Source organism: Salmo salar, chromosome ssa25 (assembly GCF_905237065.1).
Source record: "Salmo salar chromosome ssa25, Ssal_v3.1, whole genome shotgun sequence".
NCBI lineage: Eukaryota > Metazoa > Chordata > Actinopteri > Salmoniformes > Salmonidae > Salmo > Salmo salar.
Window position 1 is genome coordinate 10279198 of NC_059466.1, and position 19636 is coordinate 10298833.

General features: G+C 43.9%; 1 protein-coding gene across 1 annotated transcript in view; it reads left to right on the forward strand.

Annotated features, from left to right (window-relative positions):
- The window catches only part of hibch (3-hydroxyisobutyryl-CoA hydrolase), a 47615-nt gene extending 33910 nt beyond the window's left edge, over positions 1 to 13705 (forward strand). Inside the window, exons 10-14 of the mRNA XM_014173027.2 lie at positions 2387 to 2445; positions 9981 to 10062; positions 11516 to 11638; positions 11858 to 11891; positions 12083 to 13705. Of these exons, the coding sequence (XP_014028502.1) occupies positions 2387 to 2445; positions 9981 to 10062; positions 11516 to 11638; positions 11858 to 11891; positions 12083 to 12198 (414 nt within the window). The 3' untranslated portion in view covers positions 12199 to 13705. The remainder of the gene's footprint in view (positions 1 to 2386; positions 2446 to 9980; positions 10063 to 11515; positions 11639 to 11857; positions 11892 to 12082) is intronic.
- Positions 13706 to 19636: the final 5931 nt, after the last annotated feature.

A 19636-nucleotide genomic window follows, 5' to 3' on the forward strand; every position in this document is an offset into this window, starting at 1 on the left:
GGAATCCATGCTTCAAGATTTTTTGCTTACGTAGACTGGGATATGTTCCGGGTTGCCTCTGAGAATAACATTGACGGTATACACTGACACGGTGACTGAGTTCATCAGGAAGTGTATAGGAGATGTTGTTCCCACCTTGACGATTTAAAACCTATCCAAACCAAAAACCGTGGATAGATTGCAGCATTCGCACAAAACTGAAAGTGTAAACCACTGCATTTAACCACGGCAAGGTGACTGGGAATACGGTTGAGTACAAACAGTCCAGTTATGCCATCCATAAGGCAATCAAACAGACAAAGCGTTAGTACAGAGACAAAGTGGAGTTGCAATTTAACGGCTCAGACACGAGACGTATGTGGCAGGGACTCCAGATAATCATGAATTAAAAAGGGAATACCAGCCACGTCTCAGACACCGACGTCTTGCTACCAGACACCTTCTTCGCCCGCTTCGAAGGAAAATAAACAGTGCCACCGACGCGGGCCATCACTGCTTCCAAAGACTATGAGCTCTCGTTCTCCCTGGCAGACGTGAGTAAGACATTTAGGCACGTTAACCCTCGCAAGGCTGCCGGCCCAGACGACATCCCTAGCAATGTCCACGGAGCATGCGCAGACCAGCTGGCTGGAGTGTTTACGGACATATTCAATCTCTCCCTATCCCAGTCTGCTGTCCCCACTTGCTTCAAGATATACACCATTGTTCCTGTACCCAAGAAAGCGAAGGTAACTGAGCTAAATGACTATTGTGCCGTAGCACTCATGTCTGTCATCATGAAGTGCTTTGAGAGGCTAGTTAAGGATCATATCACCTCCACCTTACCCGACACCCTATACCCACTGCAATTTGCACACCGCCCCTATAGAGCCATGGATGACGCAATCACCATCACACTGCACACTGCCCTATCCCATCTGAACAAGAGGAATACCTATGTAAAAATGCTGTTCATAGACTACAGCTCAGCATTCAACACCATAGTAACCTCCAAGCTCATCATTAAGCTCAGGGTCCTGGGTCTGAACCCCGCCCTGTGCAACTGGGTCCTGGACTTCCTGACGGGCCAACCACAACGCTGATCTTCAACACAGGGGCCCCACAAAGGTGCGTGATCAGCCCCCTCCTGTACTCCCTGTTCACCCATGACTGCGTGGCCACGCACGTCTCCAACTCGATCATCAACACGACACCACAGTGGTAAGCCTGATTACCAACAATGAGACAACTTACAGGGAGGAGATGAGGGCCCTGGTGGAGTGGTGCCAGGAAAATAACCTCAACATCAACAAAATGAAGGAGCTGATCGTGGTCTTCGGGAGACATTAGAGGGAGCACGCCCCCATCCACATTAATGGCGCCACAGTGGACAAGATGAAATGCTTCAAGTTCCTCGGCGTACACATCACTGACAATCTGAAATGATCCACCCACACAGACTTTGGTGAAGAAGGCGCAAAAGCACCTCTTCAACCTCAGGCGGCCCAAAAAACTGTGACCCTCACAAATTTTTACAGATGCACCATTGAGAGCATCCTGTCGGGCTGTATCACCGCCTGGTACGACAACTGCACCGTCAGCAATCGCAGCGCACTCCACTGGAACACTGGTCACTTTAATAATGTTTACTTACTGTTTTACCCACTTCATATGTATAATAATGTATTCTAGTCATAGCCTATCCTATTTAACTAATGCTGTACATATACTATTCTATCCTACGTATACTTCAGATATACTACATATTCTACATCTGTATACCGTCCATCATTTCTATACATCCCATATATACTGTGTACATACTCACTCACTCACTCACTCACTCACTCACTCACTCACCTCACTCACTCACTCACTCACTCACCATCACTCACTCACTCAGACATTGCTCATCCTTCTTTAGATTTGTGTTTATTGTTAGATATTACTGCACTGTTGGAGCCAAGCACACAAGCATTTCACGACCAATACATTTCATTTGATTGCTTTTTTTTCCGTTTTGTGTAAATGTTCTGCTTCATACTAATCGGGTTGTTAGTCATATATATGTAGGATCTACTGTGTGTGTGTTCACGTACCGTTGGTCTATGCCTTGGTTTGGTGTGTTCAGGGCTAGGGTTTTTATAGCCCCCTATGTGGGTTTATACAGGGGTAATATAAACTTGGACCTGCATTAAGCCGGTGGAGTTGAACACAACAGTATGTGTGGCGTAGTGTTGTGCCAACTGGCCTGAGATTTCCCAAAGTGTAAATGGAATTAATTGGAAATGCCATCAATATCTGCATTGCCAGTCCTTAACATTGTAATACACTCCCAAGAGGAAGAATGTGAAAATGAGAAAGTGTATGTATGTGTTTAACTAATATCCATGAATTCTGTCCACAGAGCAGTCTGGATGCAGAGAAACCATTTGTCCTTGAGCAGCACATAGACTTGATTGATAAGTAAGTCCTCTGAATACCACAGCCTCCATTCTTTTTTTCCTAGGTGGTCTAACTGACGAAGCCATGAGCCACACAATTTAGAAACCAGTTGGGTGAGGGTCAGAGAAGTGTATACAGCTTTTAACTTGCTAGTTATAATACAGTATGTTGGAGAACAAAAGTCCCTTTGTAAACCTTTGTGAGCAGACTCCAGGAACAGATTGTATTAAAAACGAGTGCGACGTTTCTAGTGTCTTCACGCTGATTAATGATTCCTGCCAACGCTGTCCTTGTTTTACCGCTGGCTTATGCACCTCTGCTTGTGTGCTCACATACACCCCGAGATGAAACCCAGCTCTTCAAAAGCATGGCCCCGTTACAGAGTGTAGCCCTATTTATTGTAATAACACACTGGCAAGGCAGGTTGTGTTCCCTCCCATACCAAACAGCTACAGAACATTTCCTTAGCACTAATTACTTTTCTCTGTGATTTACAATATGTGTCCATGTGTGACAGAGGCACACTCTGGCCTAGAGGACATTGGGCCGTGGTGTAACCACAGCCCTTGGAGCAGGACGTAAGCCTGAGTCATAGTAGGCCAACTGTTATTAGCATTAAACGCTTCTCTCTGTTAGTTGCCCTGTGGTAGCTTGACGGCAGTGTTCTTTAATCATGGTTCTAGGTACCTGCAGGGTGTGCAGGCTTTTGTTCCAGCCCAGCTCTAAATGATGTCACACATGATTCATCTAATCAAGGGCTCGATAATTACTGGTGTCAGATGTTTTAGTACTGGGCTAGAACAAAAGCCAGCACACCATGTGCGTTTCCAGGAACAGCATTAAAGCACACTGCACAACAAACGGTTCTGTTACATTGAGCATTGGTGCCAATGATTTATATATATACACTAGATGACAGACAGGGGGTGCTGTTTTGAAACCACAGCACCTCCATCTTGGCACTCCTCCACCGCTGTAAAAAAAATATATATTTTGGAAGCTAGAGAAATGCATTTATTGATGTAAAAAAAATGTTTTTACCAAATGTATTCTATTACAGACCCCTTAATGCATACTTTTAAATTATGTGAGCTAAATGTCAAAAATATAAAATGAAAAAATATAACATTTTCTTAAAGCATGATTTTTTTTAAGTACTAATGTTTCTTTCCCCACATCAACAACAAATACTTAAATACTGTAGAATTCCATTAATTCCTATGGAGGACTGTTTCATCTGAGGAGTGCCAGTATGGCTGTCCGGTGGCTTCAAAGCCTCTCATTGGCCAATACATAGCATCAGCAATCCAGGGTTTATATACATCATTGATTGGTGCACTGCTAACACAGTTGGGGGCCTGCAGCACAGAGAGAGAGAGAGCGCTTCCTTTTGAGCTGAGAAAGAGATCGCCCCTAGTCGCTATTTATATGCCCTCTTATCGAGTACACCCTTCATTTTCACTTATCATCATCACTGGCCCTGTCTACCGTATGTGTTTGTTATGAAATGCTGTTGTGTAATGTAGGCTATTTTTGACATTTGTCCTTGGCTGTTTGCTGTTTTACTGACACACATACTCCTTCTAATGTCTCTCAGAGGATGATTGATGTGATGTTTAACTGTAGACAATTAAGGCCCCGATGGATGTCAATCCCACCTGCTCACTAGGTATTATAACATTGGTCTCGTGCCAAGAAAGTGCATATTTCATTAAAATTGTTTTTTCAGTGAGTAGTTGCATTGCTTTAAACATTTTGCACATAATGAAATGAAAGAGTGACCCCAACACATTCAGGTGCCGACATACGCTAGGTCAGTGTTTTCCCTGTTGGGGGTACTCGAGGACTGGCACTTTAATGTGCCAGTCCTCGAGTACCCCTAACAGCACACATTTGAGTTGTAGGCCTGGACAAACACACCTGATTCAATTTGTTAGCAATTGAGGTTATTCTTCAATAACACATTTCCCCAAAGCAAATCAGGGGGAGAAAATGGATCTATTTGAGCAGGACAAATGATAGGTGCTGTGCTGAAAAGTAGACGTTCAGTCTTCCCTGTCCTTCACTTTTTTTTTCTCCACAGAACGAAGGACAGGATGCCACTTATACCCCCACCCACCCTAGCCTGGGTTTAACAAATCAGAAGTCCTTGCAGGACAACTTGGCCAATGGTCAAATAACAAGTATCCCATTGATCGTTAATCCTAGTCCTCTCGTCCCCTGCGTTGTGTATTTATCTTCCAAGTATTATTACAAACTTGTCAACTAATCAGGTGAGTTTGTCAGGGGCAACCACAAAAATCTATCAAATTGTATTTGTCACATGCTTCGTAAACAACAGGCGTAGACTAACAGTGAAATTATTACATACAGGTCCTTTTCCAAAAATGCAGAGTTGAAGATAAAAAAGAAAATATAAGTAGTGACACGAGGAATGTCTTCCCTGTGGCTCAGTTGGTAGAGCATGGTGTTTGCAACGCCAGCATGGTGTGTGCAGCGCCAGGGTTGTGGGTTCGATTCCCACGGGGGGGCCAGTACAAAAAACAAATGCATGAAATGAAATGTATTCATTCACTACTGTAAGTCGCTCTGGATAAGAGCGTCTGCTAAATGACTAAAATGTAAATGTAAAAATGAATAAATACACAGTGAATAACAAAAACAAGTAAAATAACGTGGCTATATACAAGTAGTACCAGTACTGAGTCTATGTGCAGGGATACGAGGTAATTGAGGTAGCCATGTACACTACATGACCAAAAGTATGTGGACACCTGCTCATCGAACGTCTCATTCCAAAATCATTGGCATTAAACTAGATGCTGGAACATTGCTGCGGGGACTTGCTTCCATTCAACCACGATTATTAGTGATGTTGGGCACTGATGTTGGCCGATTTTAGGCTTGGCTCGCAGTCAGCGTTACAATTCATCCCAAAGGTGTTTGATAGGGTTGAGGTCAGGGCTCTGTGCCGTCCAGTCAAGCTCTTCCACACCGATCTCGATAAACCATTTGTGACCCGTTTCAGGAAACTAGGCGTATGTCGTGGGTCACTACTTCACAGGAGAGCCGTTTGAACGTGAACTTCTTCATTTTTATCAAAATGCGTTTTTTTGCAGAAATGCCTTCTCGAACATGTGAACTTTCATGTGCCTTAATAACAAACTTGTATGCCATCTGTAAATACGAATAAAATTGTTAAATTCGAGCTTAGTTGGTTTAGCCACAGAAAAAGATCGCAACCTTCCAACTAGCCATGATTAGCTGAGATAATGACATGCCGAGAGATGAGTTTGGATTGGTCTGCCATATAGCACGCTTCTGTCTATTTGAGCTGGTCAGTATGTCTAGGTAATCCTGTCTAATGCGGTTTTACATATTTTTTTAAATTCTGTAGTAAAACTACAGAAAGTGTTTCTCTCCACTTTCTGGAGGACCGGATTTTGAAATCAGTGGAATTCGAGTATGATAGCTAAGTAGATGGCGCAAACTCCAGATTACATCTTCAAACTAAGGGCAAACATGGCATCCGACAGGAGAAGTAGCTAGCATGTTAGCCTGGGTGCTTGACTGCTGTTGTTAGTATAGAACGCTCGGATCAACCCTTAAATAGGTGGGTGGGGATAAAGCTTAACCTGTTGGGGCTAGGGGGCAGTATTTGCACGGCCGGATAAAAAAAACGTACCCGATTTAATCTGGTTACTACTCCTGCCCAGTAACTAGAATATGCATATAATTATTGGCTTTGGATAGAAAACACCCTAAAGTTTCTAAAACTGTTTGAATGGTGTCTGTGAGTATAACAGAACTCATTTGGCAGGCCAAAACCTGAGAAGATTCCTTACAGGAAGTGGCCTGTCTGACAATTTCTTGCCCTCCTTGATCATCTCTAACAAATACAGGGGATCTCTGGCATGACGTGACACTTCCTACGGCTCCCATGGGCTCTCAGAAGGCGGGAAAAAGCTGAACGATGTAATTCCATCCCCAGGCTGAAACACATTAGCGCGTTTGGCAAGTGCTCATCAGAGGGCCATTAGACTGAGGCTCGTGCATGAGGGGATAGCATGCTTTTACTTTCACTCTCTTTGTAATAAAAAAACGATTTCCTGGTCGGAATATTATCGCTTTTTTACGAGAAAAATGGCATAAAAATTGATTTTAAACAGCGGTTGACATGCTTCGAAGTACGGTAATGGAATATTTAGACATTTTTTGTCACGAAATGCGCCATGCTCGTCACCCTTATTTACCCTTTCGGATAGTGTCTTGAACGCACGAACAAAACGCCGCTATTTGGATATAACAATGGATTATTTGGGACCAAACCAACATTTTGTTATTGAAGTAGAAGTCCTGGGAGTGCATTCTGACGAAGAACAGCAAAGGTAATAACATTTTTCTTATAGTAAATCTGACTTTGGTGAGTGCTAAACTTGCTGGGTGTCTAAATAGCTAGCCCTGTGATGCCGGGCGATCTACTGAGAATATTGCAAAATGTGCTTTCACCGAAAAGCTATTTTAAAATCGGACATATCGAGTGCATAGAGGAGTTCTGTATCTATAATTCTTAAAATAATTGTTATGTTTCTTGTGAACGTTTATCGTGAGTAATTTAGTAAATTCACCGGCAGTGTTCGGTGGGAATGCTAGTCACATGCTAATGTAAAAAGATGGTTTTTTATATAAATATGAACTTGATTGAACAAAACATGCATGTATTGTATAACATAATGTCCTAGGGTTGTCATCTGATGAAGATCATCAAAGGTTAGTGCTGCATTTAGCTGTGGTTTGGGTTTATGTGACATTATATGCTAGCTTGAAAAATGGGTGTCTGATTATTTCTGGCTGGGTACTCTGCTGACACAATCTAATGTTTTGCTTTCGTTGTAAAGCCTTTTTGAAATCGGACAGTGTGGTTAGATTAACGAGAGTCTTGTCTTTAAAATGGTCATATGTTTGAAAAATTGAAGTTTTTGCATTTTTGAGGTATTTGAATATCGCGCCACGGGATTACACTGGCTGTTGAGTAGGTGGGACGAAAGCGTCCCACCTAGCCCATAGAGGTTAAGAGGGTGTGAACGATGCTGAATGGGTGCAGACAAAGGGCTCTCCAGTAGTGGTACCAAAACATTCAAAGGCCATTTTCTCAAAAGTGAGTTTACAAGTTATCAACTTTCAAAGCAGAATTACTTTCCCATTGTTCCTCAACTGTAGTGTATGATATACGATTTTGTAGCTCTGAGTCTCTACTTTTATCCAATGTAAGAAAAAAACACAATTTCACATTTTGCTACATAAGAACGATTTGAGCCAGTCAGTCACATTTCTGTATGGACCTTGCTTTGTGCATGGGGGCATTGTCATGCTGAAACAGGAAAGGCCTTCCCCAAACTGTTTCCACAAAGTTGGAAGTACAGAATCGTCTAGAATATCATTGTATGCTGTAGCGTTAAGATTTCCCTTCACTGGAACGAAGGGGCCTAGCACAAACCATGAAAAACAGCCCCAGACCCTTATTCCTGTTCCACCAAACTTTACAGTTGGCGCTATGCATTGAGGCAGGTAGCGTTCTCCTGGCATCCGCTAAACCCATATTCGTCTGTCAGACTGCCAGATGGTGAAGCGTGATTCATCACTCCAGAGAACTATTTCCACTGCTCCAGAGTTCAATGGCGGCGAGCTTTATACCACTTCAGCCGATGTTTGGCATTGCTCATGCTGATCTTAGTGTGCGGTACAGTGTGCGGCTGCTCAGCCATGGAAACCCATTTCATGAAGCTCCCAACAAAAAGGTTTTGTGCCGACGTTGCTTCCAGAGGCCGTTTGGAACCCGGTAGTGAGTGTTGCAACCGAGGACATTTTTACTTCCTGGCTGAGCCGTTGTTGCTCCTAGACTTTTCCACTTCACAATTTCAGCACTAACAGTTGACCGGGGAAGCTCTAGCAGGGTACAAATTTGACAAACTGACTTGTTGGAAAGGTGGCATCCTATGACAGTGCCACGTTGAAAGTCGCTGAGCTGTTCAGTAAAGCCGTTCCACTGCCAATGTTTGTCGATGGAGATTGCATGGCTGTGTGCTTGATTTTATACAGCTGTCAGCAATGGGTGTTGCTGAAATGGCTGAATCCACTAATTTCAAGGGGTGTCCATATACTTTTGTATATAGAGTGTAGGTAGGGGTAAAGTGACTAGGCAACAGGATGGATAATAGACAGTAGCAGCAGCGTAGGTGGTTAGTGTGAATGTTTGTGTGTGTGTTTGGGTACAGTCCAGTATGTGTGCATAGAGTCAGTGCAAGTGTTAGAGCAGAAATGGGTCAATGCAGGTAATCCATGTAGCCATTTGATTAGCTATTTAGCAGTCTTGTTTAGCAGTCTTATGGCTTGTGGGTAGAAGCTGTTCAGGCCAGGGTCCGGTTGGTTCCAGGTGCACTGGTACTACTTGCCGTGTGGTAGCATAGAGTACAGTCTGGCTTGGGTTGCTGGAGTCTTTGACAATTTTGGGGGACTTCATCTGACACCACCTGGTATAGAGATCCTGGATGCAGCCAGTCAAGATGCTCTCAATGGTGCAGCTGTAGAACTCGACTTGGGCTCCCGAGTGGCGCAGCGGTCTAAGGCACTGCATCTCAGTGCTTGAGGCGTCACTACAGACACCCTGGTTCGAATCCAGGCTGTATCACAACCGGCCGGGATTGGGAGACCCATAGGGCGGTGCACAATTGGCCCAGCGTCGTCTGGGTTTGGCCGGTGTAGGCCGTCATTGTAAATAAGAATTTGTTCTTAACTGACTTGCCTAGTAAAATAAAGGTATTTTTTTTATTTTTTTATAATAAATCAAACGTTTTGAGGATCTGAGGGCCCATGCCACATCTGTTCAGCCTCCTGAGGGTGAAGAGGCTCTGTCATTCCCTCTTCACAACCTGTATGGCTGTGTGTGGACCATGTTAGTTCCTTAGTGATGCGGACACCAAGGAACTTGAAGCTTTCGACTCGCTGCACTACAGCACCATCGACGTGTATGGGGGCGTGCTCATCCCTCCATTTCCTGTAGTCCACTATCAGCTCCTTTTGTCTTGCTGAGGTTGTTGTCCTGGCACCACACTGCAAGGTCTCTGACCTCCTTATAGGCTGCCTCATCGTTGTCAGTCCTACCACAGTCGTGTTGTCAGCAAACTTGATGAGGGTGTTGAAGTCGTGCGAGGCCACACAGTCATGGGTGAACAGGGAGTACAGGAGGGGACTACACCCCCCCTGCCCCCCCGAAGGGTCCCAGTGTTGATAATCTGTTTTCGGTCATAGAAAATGATGGCGGAGACATTATGTACAAAAAAGGTTCGATCAGAGTAAAAGAACACACAAAATAGCAGAATTTGTCAGGAGCCCGTAAGACTGCTGCTCTCCACTGCAGCGCCATCTGTAAATTCCATGTGCAGCCCCTCACAAACACCAAGTGAGTGCTGCATTGTGTGTGCGTCTATCTGGATGTGCATTCAGCCACATGTACTTCAACTGACCATGTCTCATCCCTGTACTCCTGCGGCCCTTAGGCTATTCCAGTCCAACAGCGTGGAGGGGATTGTACACAACCTAAAGACAGACGGCTCTCCATTCGCCCAGAAACAAGCTGAGGTGGGTCCAGCCTCAAGCTAGTTAGCATCACCGCGACCTCCATCCCCCATCTCCCACACATACGCTAACTGGAGGTAAGGTGGGAGCTTTGGCTAGCAGAGAGAGGGGATATAGAGGAACTAAATCTGTCGCTATGTAGAAATGTCTTTGGACTATGTTCTAAATTAGAGCGTTGGGCCAGTAACCGAAAGGTTGCTGGATCGAATCCCCGAGCTGACAAGGTAAACGTCTATCGTTGTGCCCCTGAACAAGGCACTTAACCCACTGTTCCCCGTGCGCCGAAGACGTGGATGACGATTAAGGCAGCCCCCCACCCCTCTCTGATTCAGAGGAGTTAACTGCCTTGATTCAGAGAGTTGTACAACTGACTAGGGATCTCCCTTTCCTAAATGACTTCCTCTTATCTTCTCCTTCTCAATGTGAATGAAACCCAGCTAGCCAGCCAGTCTGAGAGTATGAGAACATAACCCAGGCCGTTAGTCCAGCATTCAGGGCTCTGCTAACAGTAGTAATTGCCACTCTGTAAGCCCTTAATATGGTTAAGCTTACCACAGTGGCTCAATGAAAGGCTCTAAAAAACACCCTTATTAAGGATGATCACTTGACCGAACTGTCCCATCGGGTCAGAAATGCCCAATCTCTCCCAAATGCCCAATCTCTCTCTGTCCAAAGTCCCCTGTTGGGCAAACACCATAGCACAACCTTATCCTGAATGATAAATACCTCTTTAATAGTGGCAAAAGCCAAGCTGTCCTTGTTTGATTGGAAGCTAATGCTCTGTAAACCTGGATGCCATGTGAGAGAGATGTACACAAGGATTGCGACGCATTTCCATGTTGCCTGAAATGACATTGTACGGTGTTGCCATCCCTGTTGCCGCGTGATCATAAGTGCAGATTCAGTGTGGAGAAAACTGATACGATCGCCTCATAATGTGCAGTGTCTACACACGTTTTATTCACAGATGGTGTCGTTAATGAGAGAGGATGTGCTTGATCGTAAACATGCCTGAATCCAGCTGGTGTATGAGTTGGGTGGAAGACACTGGTTATGTAAAACAGGAAATGGGCCCGCTCTTCTTGAAAGAGAGAGATGATAATGAAGCAACTCTCCTTATGAAGCTGGATGTTGTAACTGCTGAGTGGAAAGTGCAGCAATTGGTATAGACCTGTCCATAAGCACAATTGGTTCAAGGGCACTAATAAGAGAAAAATAGTTAAAGTATCTATGCAGGCTTTGGAGGGAAATTCTGCCCTTATTTCGTCACTGCCAATTATGGTACGAGAGTTACACTAATCAATGCAATGGCAGTAATTGTGGGTGACCACAATGATATAGGCTACTCACAATATCACATGAAAGAATTGCTAGTGTATTGAACATTAGGTTCTGCTGGCTAATAACCACCTGGGCTACAGCTAAGCAGGTTTTTTTGTATTTGTGAATTTCACAGACCCTCGCCAAGATGTCTCCCACATCGCTGAAGATAACCTTCAAGCAGCTTCAGGCCGGAGGCGCCATGAGTTTGCAGGAGGTTCTGGTGATGGAGTACAGACTCAGTCAGGCCTGCATGGTGGTACGTGCCGAAAGGCCCCAGGCCTTTAATACTACCTCCTCTTCCCCGTCACATTTGATTTACTTTATCTTAGTTTAAAAGTTTTTCCATCTGAAGGTAATGCAACTCATTTACTGGGTTTTGAATAGGATAGACCCTCAACAGCTATGTACCCGTCTCCTGGTATTATTAGTTTAAAGCATATATGTGTCAGGATTTTTGATTCTTGTTGTTTTGCAGAAGGGCAGTGACTTCTACGAGGGTGTGAGGGCAGGTAAGGTGTTTGACTCTTGCAAAACACATTAATAAATCCCTTTTGAGATTTTACAGATTGAACTCTTATTTCTGTACAATGATATTGAGTACTAATTGGCAAAAACTGCTCCACGTCCCTTTTGGATTTCTGTGTTATTAGGATGTTTCTGTCAGTATGCAATTAGTTTTTTGTTTGTTTTGTGTGCCTAGTGCTGGTTGACAAGGACCACAGCCCCAAGTGGAGTCCATCCACACTGAAGGAGGTTTCAGAACAGAGTGTGGAGGACTGCTTCTCGTCTCTGGGGGACCGTGACCTCAAGCTGTAAGGACACCTCCATAGAATAGAACAAGGGGTCAAGGGACACCACTTGCCGCTCATGAGGCCTTCTCATAGGAAACGTCCTAGTTGCCTAAATTTTGTTTCCTTCCCTTGTATCCTTTCCTTCATGGCCACTCATCAGAATCCATGTTCTCACTGAGAGCTTTATCGTTGAAATAAGCCACCACTTTCACCCATCAGTGGTCATACAGTTGGAGAGGAGACAAAGAAAGGAAGCTACTCTAGAGTAGTTGGTCACAGCCGTCAGACATGGTACACCAGTCACTGTGGCCTATCACAACAGCAGGACATTGGCAAGACCACACCACAGTACTGTGCCCATTTTGCAATGCATTTTTAAACAAATTGAATGGACTCTTCAAGTATGACTTCTCAAAAGCTAGCATCAGGCTAAAAGGCTAAAGTTGGATGGATACCTGACCAGTTATATAGACATTGAGTCAGACAATGTGTACAGTATCTCCGCTGTGCTGATGTACAGTATTATTTGCAAAAAACAATATTTCTCGGTACAGTTGGTGGTGCCAAGAAACAAAATGTTTGTTTCGGTGGGTAGCTGGGTAAGGAAGAGGTTCTGTCCTGTTTGAAGTGTCATATAACTTGGGAGAGTACTGTCAGGTGGTTGTTATGGCCCTTGTTGAGTGTCATACTGTCCTGTTTATGACTGTCTTTCAGTCAGTCTGTCTCTCCAATACATTTCCTAGGGATTCAATCAAATACACATTGCTGGAAGCCTGGACTGGGAAAACACCACGTTAATATGTACAGACTAATTTCTAACTAATTTGGATTTTTATGAAAGGGGGGATTTTGCAGTGCTTAGTAATTTTTCTGCCGTGTGTCTTCGACTGAATCTGGCCTTTTGCGTTTCTCTACCCAGCTCAAATCATTGATTATATGAAATCCCATTTGCAGCACTCAAACCCTCAGCACACAGTTAAGAGCTCTTGCAGGCTCCCAGAGAGAAATTAGGTCAGTAGCTAAAAGACCCACCACAAAGTTTGCTAAGTAAACAATGAACCAGCATAAACACTCTCCTGGAGAACACAGGCTCAGAAATTATCTTGGCTTCAGAGATAAGCTTTTATGGTTTAGGACTTGCCCTTCAAAAGGCACCAGCCAGGTGTCATTCTTAATGCCTTTTAGCTTTGTCATGTAGCTGGAGTGATCACTCGGCGTTGCATTTTTCATTGCATTACTGTATGGCAAAGGCCAGAAGTTCTCAATTCATCGTGCGCTCTTCAGTGTCCAATTCATTGGATACAATTTCTCAACTAATAGCTGTAAAAAATCTCTTCTATAAGACATATGTTGATAAAGATGTGTATGAAAACCCGATTGTAAAAATTGTCATTTGATTTAATTGTTTGACGTCATCGTTGATAAAAGCATAATTACGTTGTCCCTGCCTATGTAACTACACTGAAGAAAAATATAAAAGCAAAGTGCTGGTCCCATGTTTCATGAGCTGAAATAAAAGATCACAAATGTTCCATATGCACAAAAAGCTTATTTCTCTAAAATGTTCTGTACACATTTGTTTATATCCATGTTGGTGAGCATTTTGTCCTTTGTCAAGATAATCCATCTACCTGACAGGTGTGGCATATCAACAAGCTGATCATTACACAGGTGCACCTTGTGCTGGGGACAATAAAAGGCCACTCTAAAATGTGCACTTTTGTCATGCAACACAATGCCACAGGTGTCTCAAGTTTTGAGGGAGCGTGCAATTGGCATGCTGACTGCAGGAATGTCCAACGGAAGGGCCTCCCAAGTGGCGCAGCGGTCTAAGGCACTGCATCGAGGTGCTAGAGGCGTCACTACAGATCAGTGTTCGATCCCAGGCTGTGTCGCAGCCGGCCACGACTGGGAGACCCATGAGGTGGCGCACAATTAGCCCAGCGTCATCCGGGTTAGGGGAGGGTTATGGCTGGCCAGGATGTCCTTGTCCCATCGTGCTCTAGCGACTCCTTGTGGCGGGCCGGGTGCATGCACACTGACTTTGGTCGCCAGCTATACGGTTTTACGGAGAACGCATGGCTCTCGCACTTCGCCTCTCCCGAGTCCGTATGGGAGTTGCAGCGATGGGAGAAGACTAACTACCAATTTGGATATAACGAAAACGGTGTAAAAGGTACAAAAGCCGGAGCTGTTTCCAGAGAATTTTATCGTTTTAGAGAATTTGGCAATACGTCCAACCGGCCTCACCCATAGACCACTTGTAACCACTCCAGCCCAGGACCTCCACATCTGGCTTCTTCACCTGCGGGATCATCAAAGGGGGAGAACTGGATGATGAGTATTTCTGTCTGTAATTAAGCCCTTTTGTGGGGAAAAACACTTTCTGATTGGCTGGGCCTGGCTCCCCAATGGGTGGGCCTATGACCTCCCAGGCTCACCCATGGCTGCACCCCTGCCTAGTCATGTGAAATCCATAGATTAGGGCCATATTTATTTATTTCAATTGACTGATTTCCTTATATGAACTGTAACAGCAAAATCTTTGAAATTGTTGCATGTTGCGTTTTATATTTGAGTATGAATTACCTAGGGACATTTACAGTAAAATGAGACCCAGTTGGATATTCCATTTCTAAAGTGGGATGTTAAACATCAGCTTTGAGTACAAAGCCTGTAGCGTTGAGCTCCTAAAGCAGGGTTCCCCAAATATTATTTGGCCCGCCAAAGCCCCCCAAATGCATTATGAATATTTTTTTTCATTAAAAAAAATATTATAATCTTGGACCAGAGATGCAAAAAGTCTCAAATGCAATGTCCCAAGAAAGAAGTGGCACTACCTAAATAATGCAAAAGTTACATTTGAACTTAATTAATGAGGAGGCCAAATGCAGGAGACAGTCAACTAATAAAGCAGGCAGCAGACCATTTTGTTGTTCCGAAATGTAAAGCTGCAACCGCAGCGCAATCAATAGGTGAACACCGCCTGGTGCTGAAAATATAGCTAACTTGTTATGCAAGTGTTGCACAGCAACAGATGGAGAAAACCTACCAGTCGAGTAATTCATTTCAACAATAATCTTCATTTTAATTTGACTTCACAAACAACAAGCTGACTTGCCTAGTTAAATAAATAAAAAACAAGAGGGCTTAATTGGAGTATTTCTTCTGAGCCAAGGTCTATATAAAATAACTTAGCCTACCTCAGCCAGTTATGTTACTTTTAAAAGCATCTTTCACAGGACTGTTTATTTTATTTATTAGGCCTACTTAAAATTGCAACTGGCCAAAAAGGTAGCGTTCTACATAAAACAATCATTTAAAGAAAAAAAGGCAACGTCTGTGTCTGAATGTCTGTATCGGGAGTCTCGGCATAACCTGCTCCTGTTACAAAACGAACAGAAAATACTGTCAGCATGAGACCTAAAATAGCCATGGATAAGCACTAACAATAATCACAATAATGTTAGTAGCCTATATGACTATTTATTAAGTACTAGGTTACTTAGTGTTTTCCTCTGAGCATGCTACCCAAAACACACACAATGACTCCGCACTCCTGAGCGCATCCGATTTGTCTCGACGTCTGGAATTCAATCAGCTCAGTTTGATTTGCGGCCTCATCCAGCGAGGGTATCGTTTTCTTAGCAAGGGAGGTGAATTCTCCACCAGGGCGGGCTGTGAAAGGATCACATACAAACGCAATGATATCCTTGGGCATGCTCTTGTAAATTAATCTGTTGTAATTAATCTGGTGGAGAAATTGTCCCTCAGGTGCTTGATGAAATCTTCCATCACCTCTGAAAATGCTGTGGCCTGGTCCCTCTGCCTGTCGTTTCTTCAGTGTGATGAAATGCAGTAGCCTTCCAGATGAACTCGAGCTTCCTAGTAAAGGCCTTAAGTTTTTCCACCATGTCCACGATTGTTGTCCCTCTTCCTTGTAATTGCAGATTTAACCCGTTTAAGTGACAGAATATGTCAGCCCAAAAAAAAGCAACATTAGAGAGGAATTCCTTTCATTTCCAGAATACGAAGGTGGTCACTTCCCTCATTTAGCTTTTTCTGAGAAAACCCACAACCTGGTCATGTAGCTCATAGAATCTTTCTAGACATTTTCCTTTACTCAGCCAGCACACGTTGTTGTGAAGCAGGAGATGCATAGTACCTTCGCCCCCACCTACATGTACAGATTACCTCAACTAGCCTGTACCGGTGCCCCCTGTATATAGCCTCGTTATTCTTATTGTGTTACTTATTATTACTTTTTATTTTAGCCTACTTGGTAAATATTTTCTTAACTCTTCTTGAACTGCACTGTTGGTTATGGGCTTGTAAGTAAGCATTTCACGGTAAAGTCTCCACTTGTTGTATTAGGCACATGTGGCAAATAAAGTTTGATTTGATCATCATGGGTGGCCTCTGTCTTTTTTTGTGTTTTTTTTTTGTGACAGAATCAATGTTAGGTGCTTGATGTCCCCCTGATAAAGTTGATTATGCGTATGACTTTATCCATCACATCTTTTAGCTCAGTGTTTAGTCTGGCACACAGCACACTCTGATGGATGAGACAATGCAAGCCATTCATTTTTGGGGCGATTTCCTTCAACCCGCTGACCAGGCCTCTGTGTCTGACCACCACAGCAGGAGCCCCATCAATGAACACAAAGTTGACTTTTTCGAAATGACAGGCCATGCTGCGTAAACAATTCTTCCAGCTTTGTGAATAGGATGTCCCTGGTGGCGTGTCCTTCGAGGGGAATCAGTGCCAGTAGCTCTTCTTTAAAGTTATTTCCATGAAAATAACAGACAAAAAGTATGTGAACCCTTTGGAATTACCTGGATTTCTGCGTAAATTGGTCATCAAATTTGATCTGATCTTCATCTAAGTCACAACAATAGATAAACAGTGTGCTTAAACTAATAACACTATTTTTCTTGTCTATATTGAATACATCATTTAAACATTCACAGTGTAGGTTGGAAAAAGTATGTGGACCCCTAGACTAGTGACTTCTCCAAAAGCTAATTGGGGTCAGGAGTCAGCTAACCTGGACTACAATGTATTTTTTTATTTAACCTTTATTTAACCAGGTAGGCAAGTTGAGAACAAGTTCTCATTTACAATTGCGACCTGGCCAAGATAAAGCAAAGCAGTTCGACAACATACAACAACACAGAGTTACACATGGAGTAAAACAAACATACAGTCAATAATACAGTAGAAAAATAAGTCTATATACAATGTGAGATAAGAGAGGTAAAGGCAAAAAGGCCATGGTGGCAAAGTAAATACAATATAGCAAGTAAAACACTGGAATGGTAGTAGAAGAAAGTGCAAAATAGAAATAATGGGGTGCAAAGGAGCTAAATAAATAAATAATTAAATACAGTAGGGGAAGAGGTAGTTGTTTGGGCTAAATTATAGATGGGCTATGTACAGGTGCAGTGATCTGTGAGCTGCTCTGACAGCTGGTGCTTAAAGCTAGTGAGGGAGATAAGTGTTTCCAGTTTCAGAGATTTTTGTAGTTCGTTCCAGTCATTGGCAGCAGAGAACTGGAAGGAGAGACGGCCAAAGGAGGAATTGGCTTTGGGGATGACCAGAGAGAGATACCTGCTGGAGCGCGTGCTACAAGTGGGTGCTGCTATGGTGACCAGTGAGCGGAGATAAGGGGGGACTTTACCTAGCAGGGTCTTGTAGATGACCTGGAGCCAGTGGGTTTGGCGACGAGTATGAAGCGAGGGCCAGCCAACGAGAGCGTACAGGTCGCAGTGGTGGGTAGTATATGGGGCTTTGGTGACAAAACGGATGGCACTGTGATAGACTGCATCCAGTTTGAGTAGGGTATTGGAGGCTATTTTGTAAATGACATCGCCGAAGTCGAGGATCGGGAGGATGGTCAGTTTTACGAGGGTATGTTTGACAGCATGAGTGAAGGATGCTTTGTTGTGAAATAGGAAGCCAATTCTAGATTTATCTTTGGATTGGAGATGTTTGATGTGAGTCTGGAAGGATAGTTTACAGTCTAACCAGACACCTAGGTATTTGTAGTTGTCCACAGATTCAAAACCGTCCAGAGTATTGATGCTGGACAGGCGCACAGGTGCAGGCAGCGATCGTTTGAAGAGCATGCATTTAGTTTTACTTGTATTTAAGAGCAGTTGGAGGCCACGGAAGGAGAGTTGTATGGCATTGAAGCTCGTCTGGAGGGTTGTTAACACTGTGTCTAAAGAAGGGCCAGAAGTATACAGAATGGTGTCGTCTGCGTAGAGGTGGATCAGAGACTCACCAGCAGCAAGAGCGACATCATTGATGTATACAGAGAAAAGAGTTGGCCCAAGAATTGAACCCTGTGGCACCCCCATAGAGACTACCAGAGGCCCGGACAACAGGCCCTCCGATTTGACACACTGAACCCTATCAGAGAAGTAGTTGGTGAACCAGGCGAGGCAGTCATTTGAGAAACCAAGGCTATTGAGTCTGCCGATGAGGATGTGGTGATTGACAGGTCAATGAATACGGCAGCACAGTATTGTTTCTTATCGATGGCGGTTACGATATCGTTTAGGACCTTGAGCGTGGCTGAGGTGCACCCATGACCAGCTCTGAAACCAGATTGCATAGCGGAGAAGGTGCGGTGGGATTCGAAATGGTCGGTAAAATCGGTCCAGATTTTGCAGCTCTTTCAGAACATCAGCTGAATGGATTTGGGAGAAGGAGAAATGGGGAAGGCTTGGGCGAGTAGCTGTGGGGGGTGCAGTGCTGTTGACTGCGGTAGGGGTAGCCAGGTAGAAAGCATGGCCAGCCGTAGAAAAATGCTTATTGAAATTCTCAATTATAGTGGGTTTATCGGTGGTGATAGTTTCCTATCCTCAGTGCTGTGGGCAGCTGGGAGGAGGTGTTCTTATTCTCCATGGACTTTACAGTGTCCCAGAACTTTTTTGAGTTTGTGTTGCAGGAAGCAAATTTCTGCTTGAAAAACTAGCCTTGGCTTTTCTAACTGCCTGTGTATATTGGTTTCTAACTTCCCTGAAAAGTTGCATATCACGGGGGCTGTTCGATGCTAATGCAGAACACCACAGGATGTTTTTGTGTTGGTTAAGGGCAGTCAGGTCTGGAGAGAACCAAGGGCTATATCTGTTCCTGGTTCTAAATTTCTTGAATGGGGCATGCTTATTTAAGATGGAGAGGAAGGTATTTAAAAAAAATAACCAGGCATCCTCTACTGACGGGATGAGGTCAATATCCTTCCAGGATACCCGGGCCAGGTCAATTAGAAAGGCTTGCTCGCTGAAATGTTTCAGGGAGTGTTTGACAGTGATGAGTGGAGGTCGTTTGACCGCTGACCCATTACGGATGCAGGCAATGAGGCAGTGATCGCTGAGATCTTGGTTGAAAACAGCAGAGGTGTATTTAGAGGGCAAGTTGGTTAGGATGATATCTATGAGGGTGCACGTGTTTACGG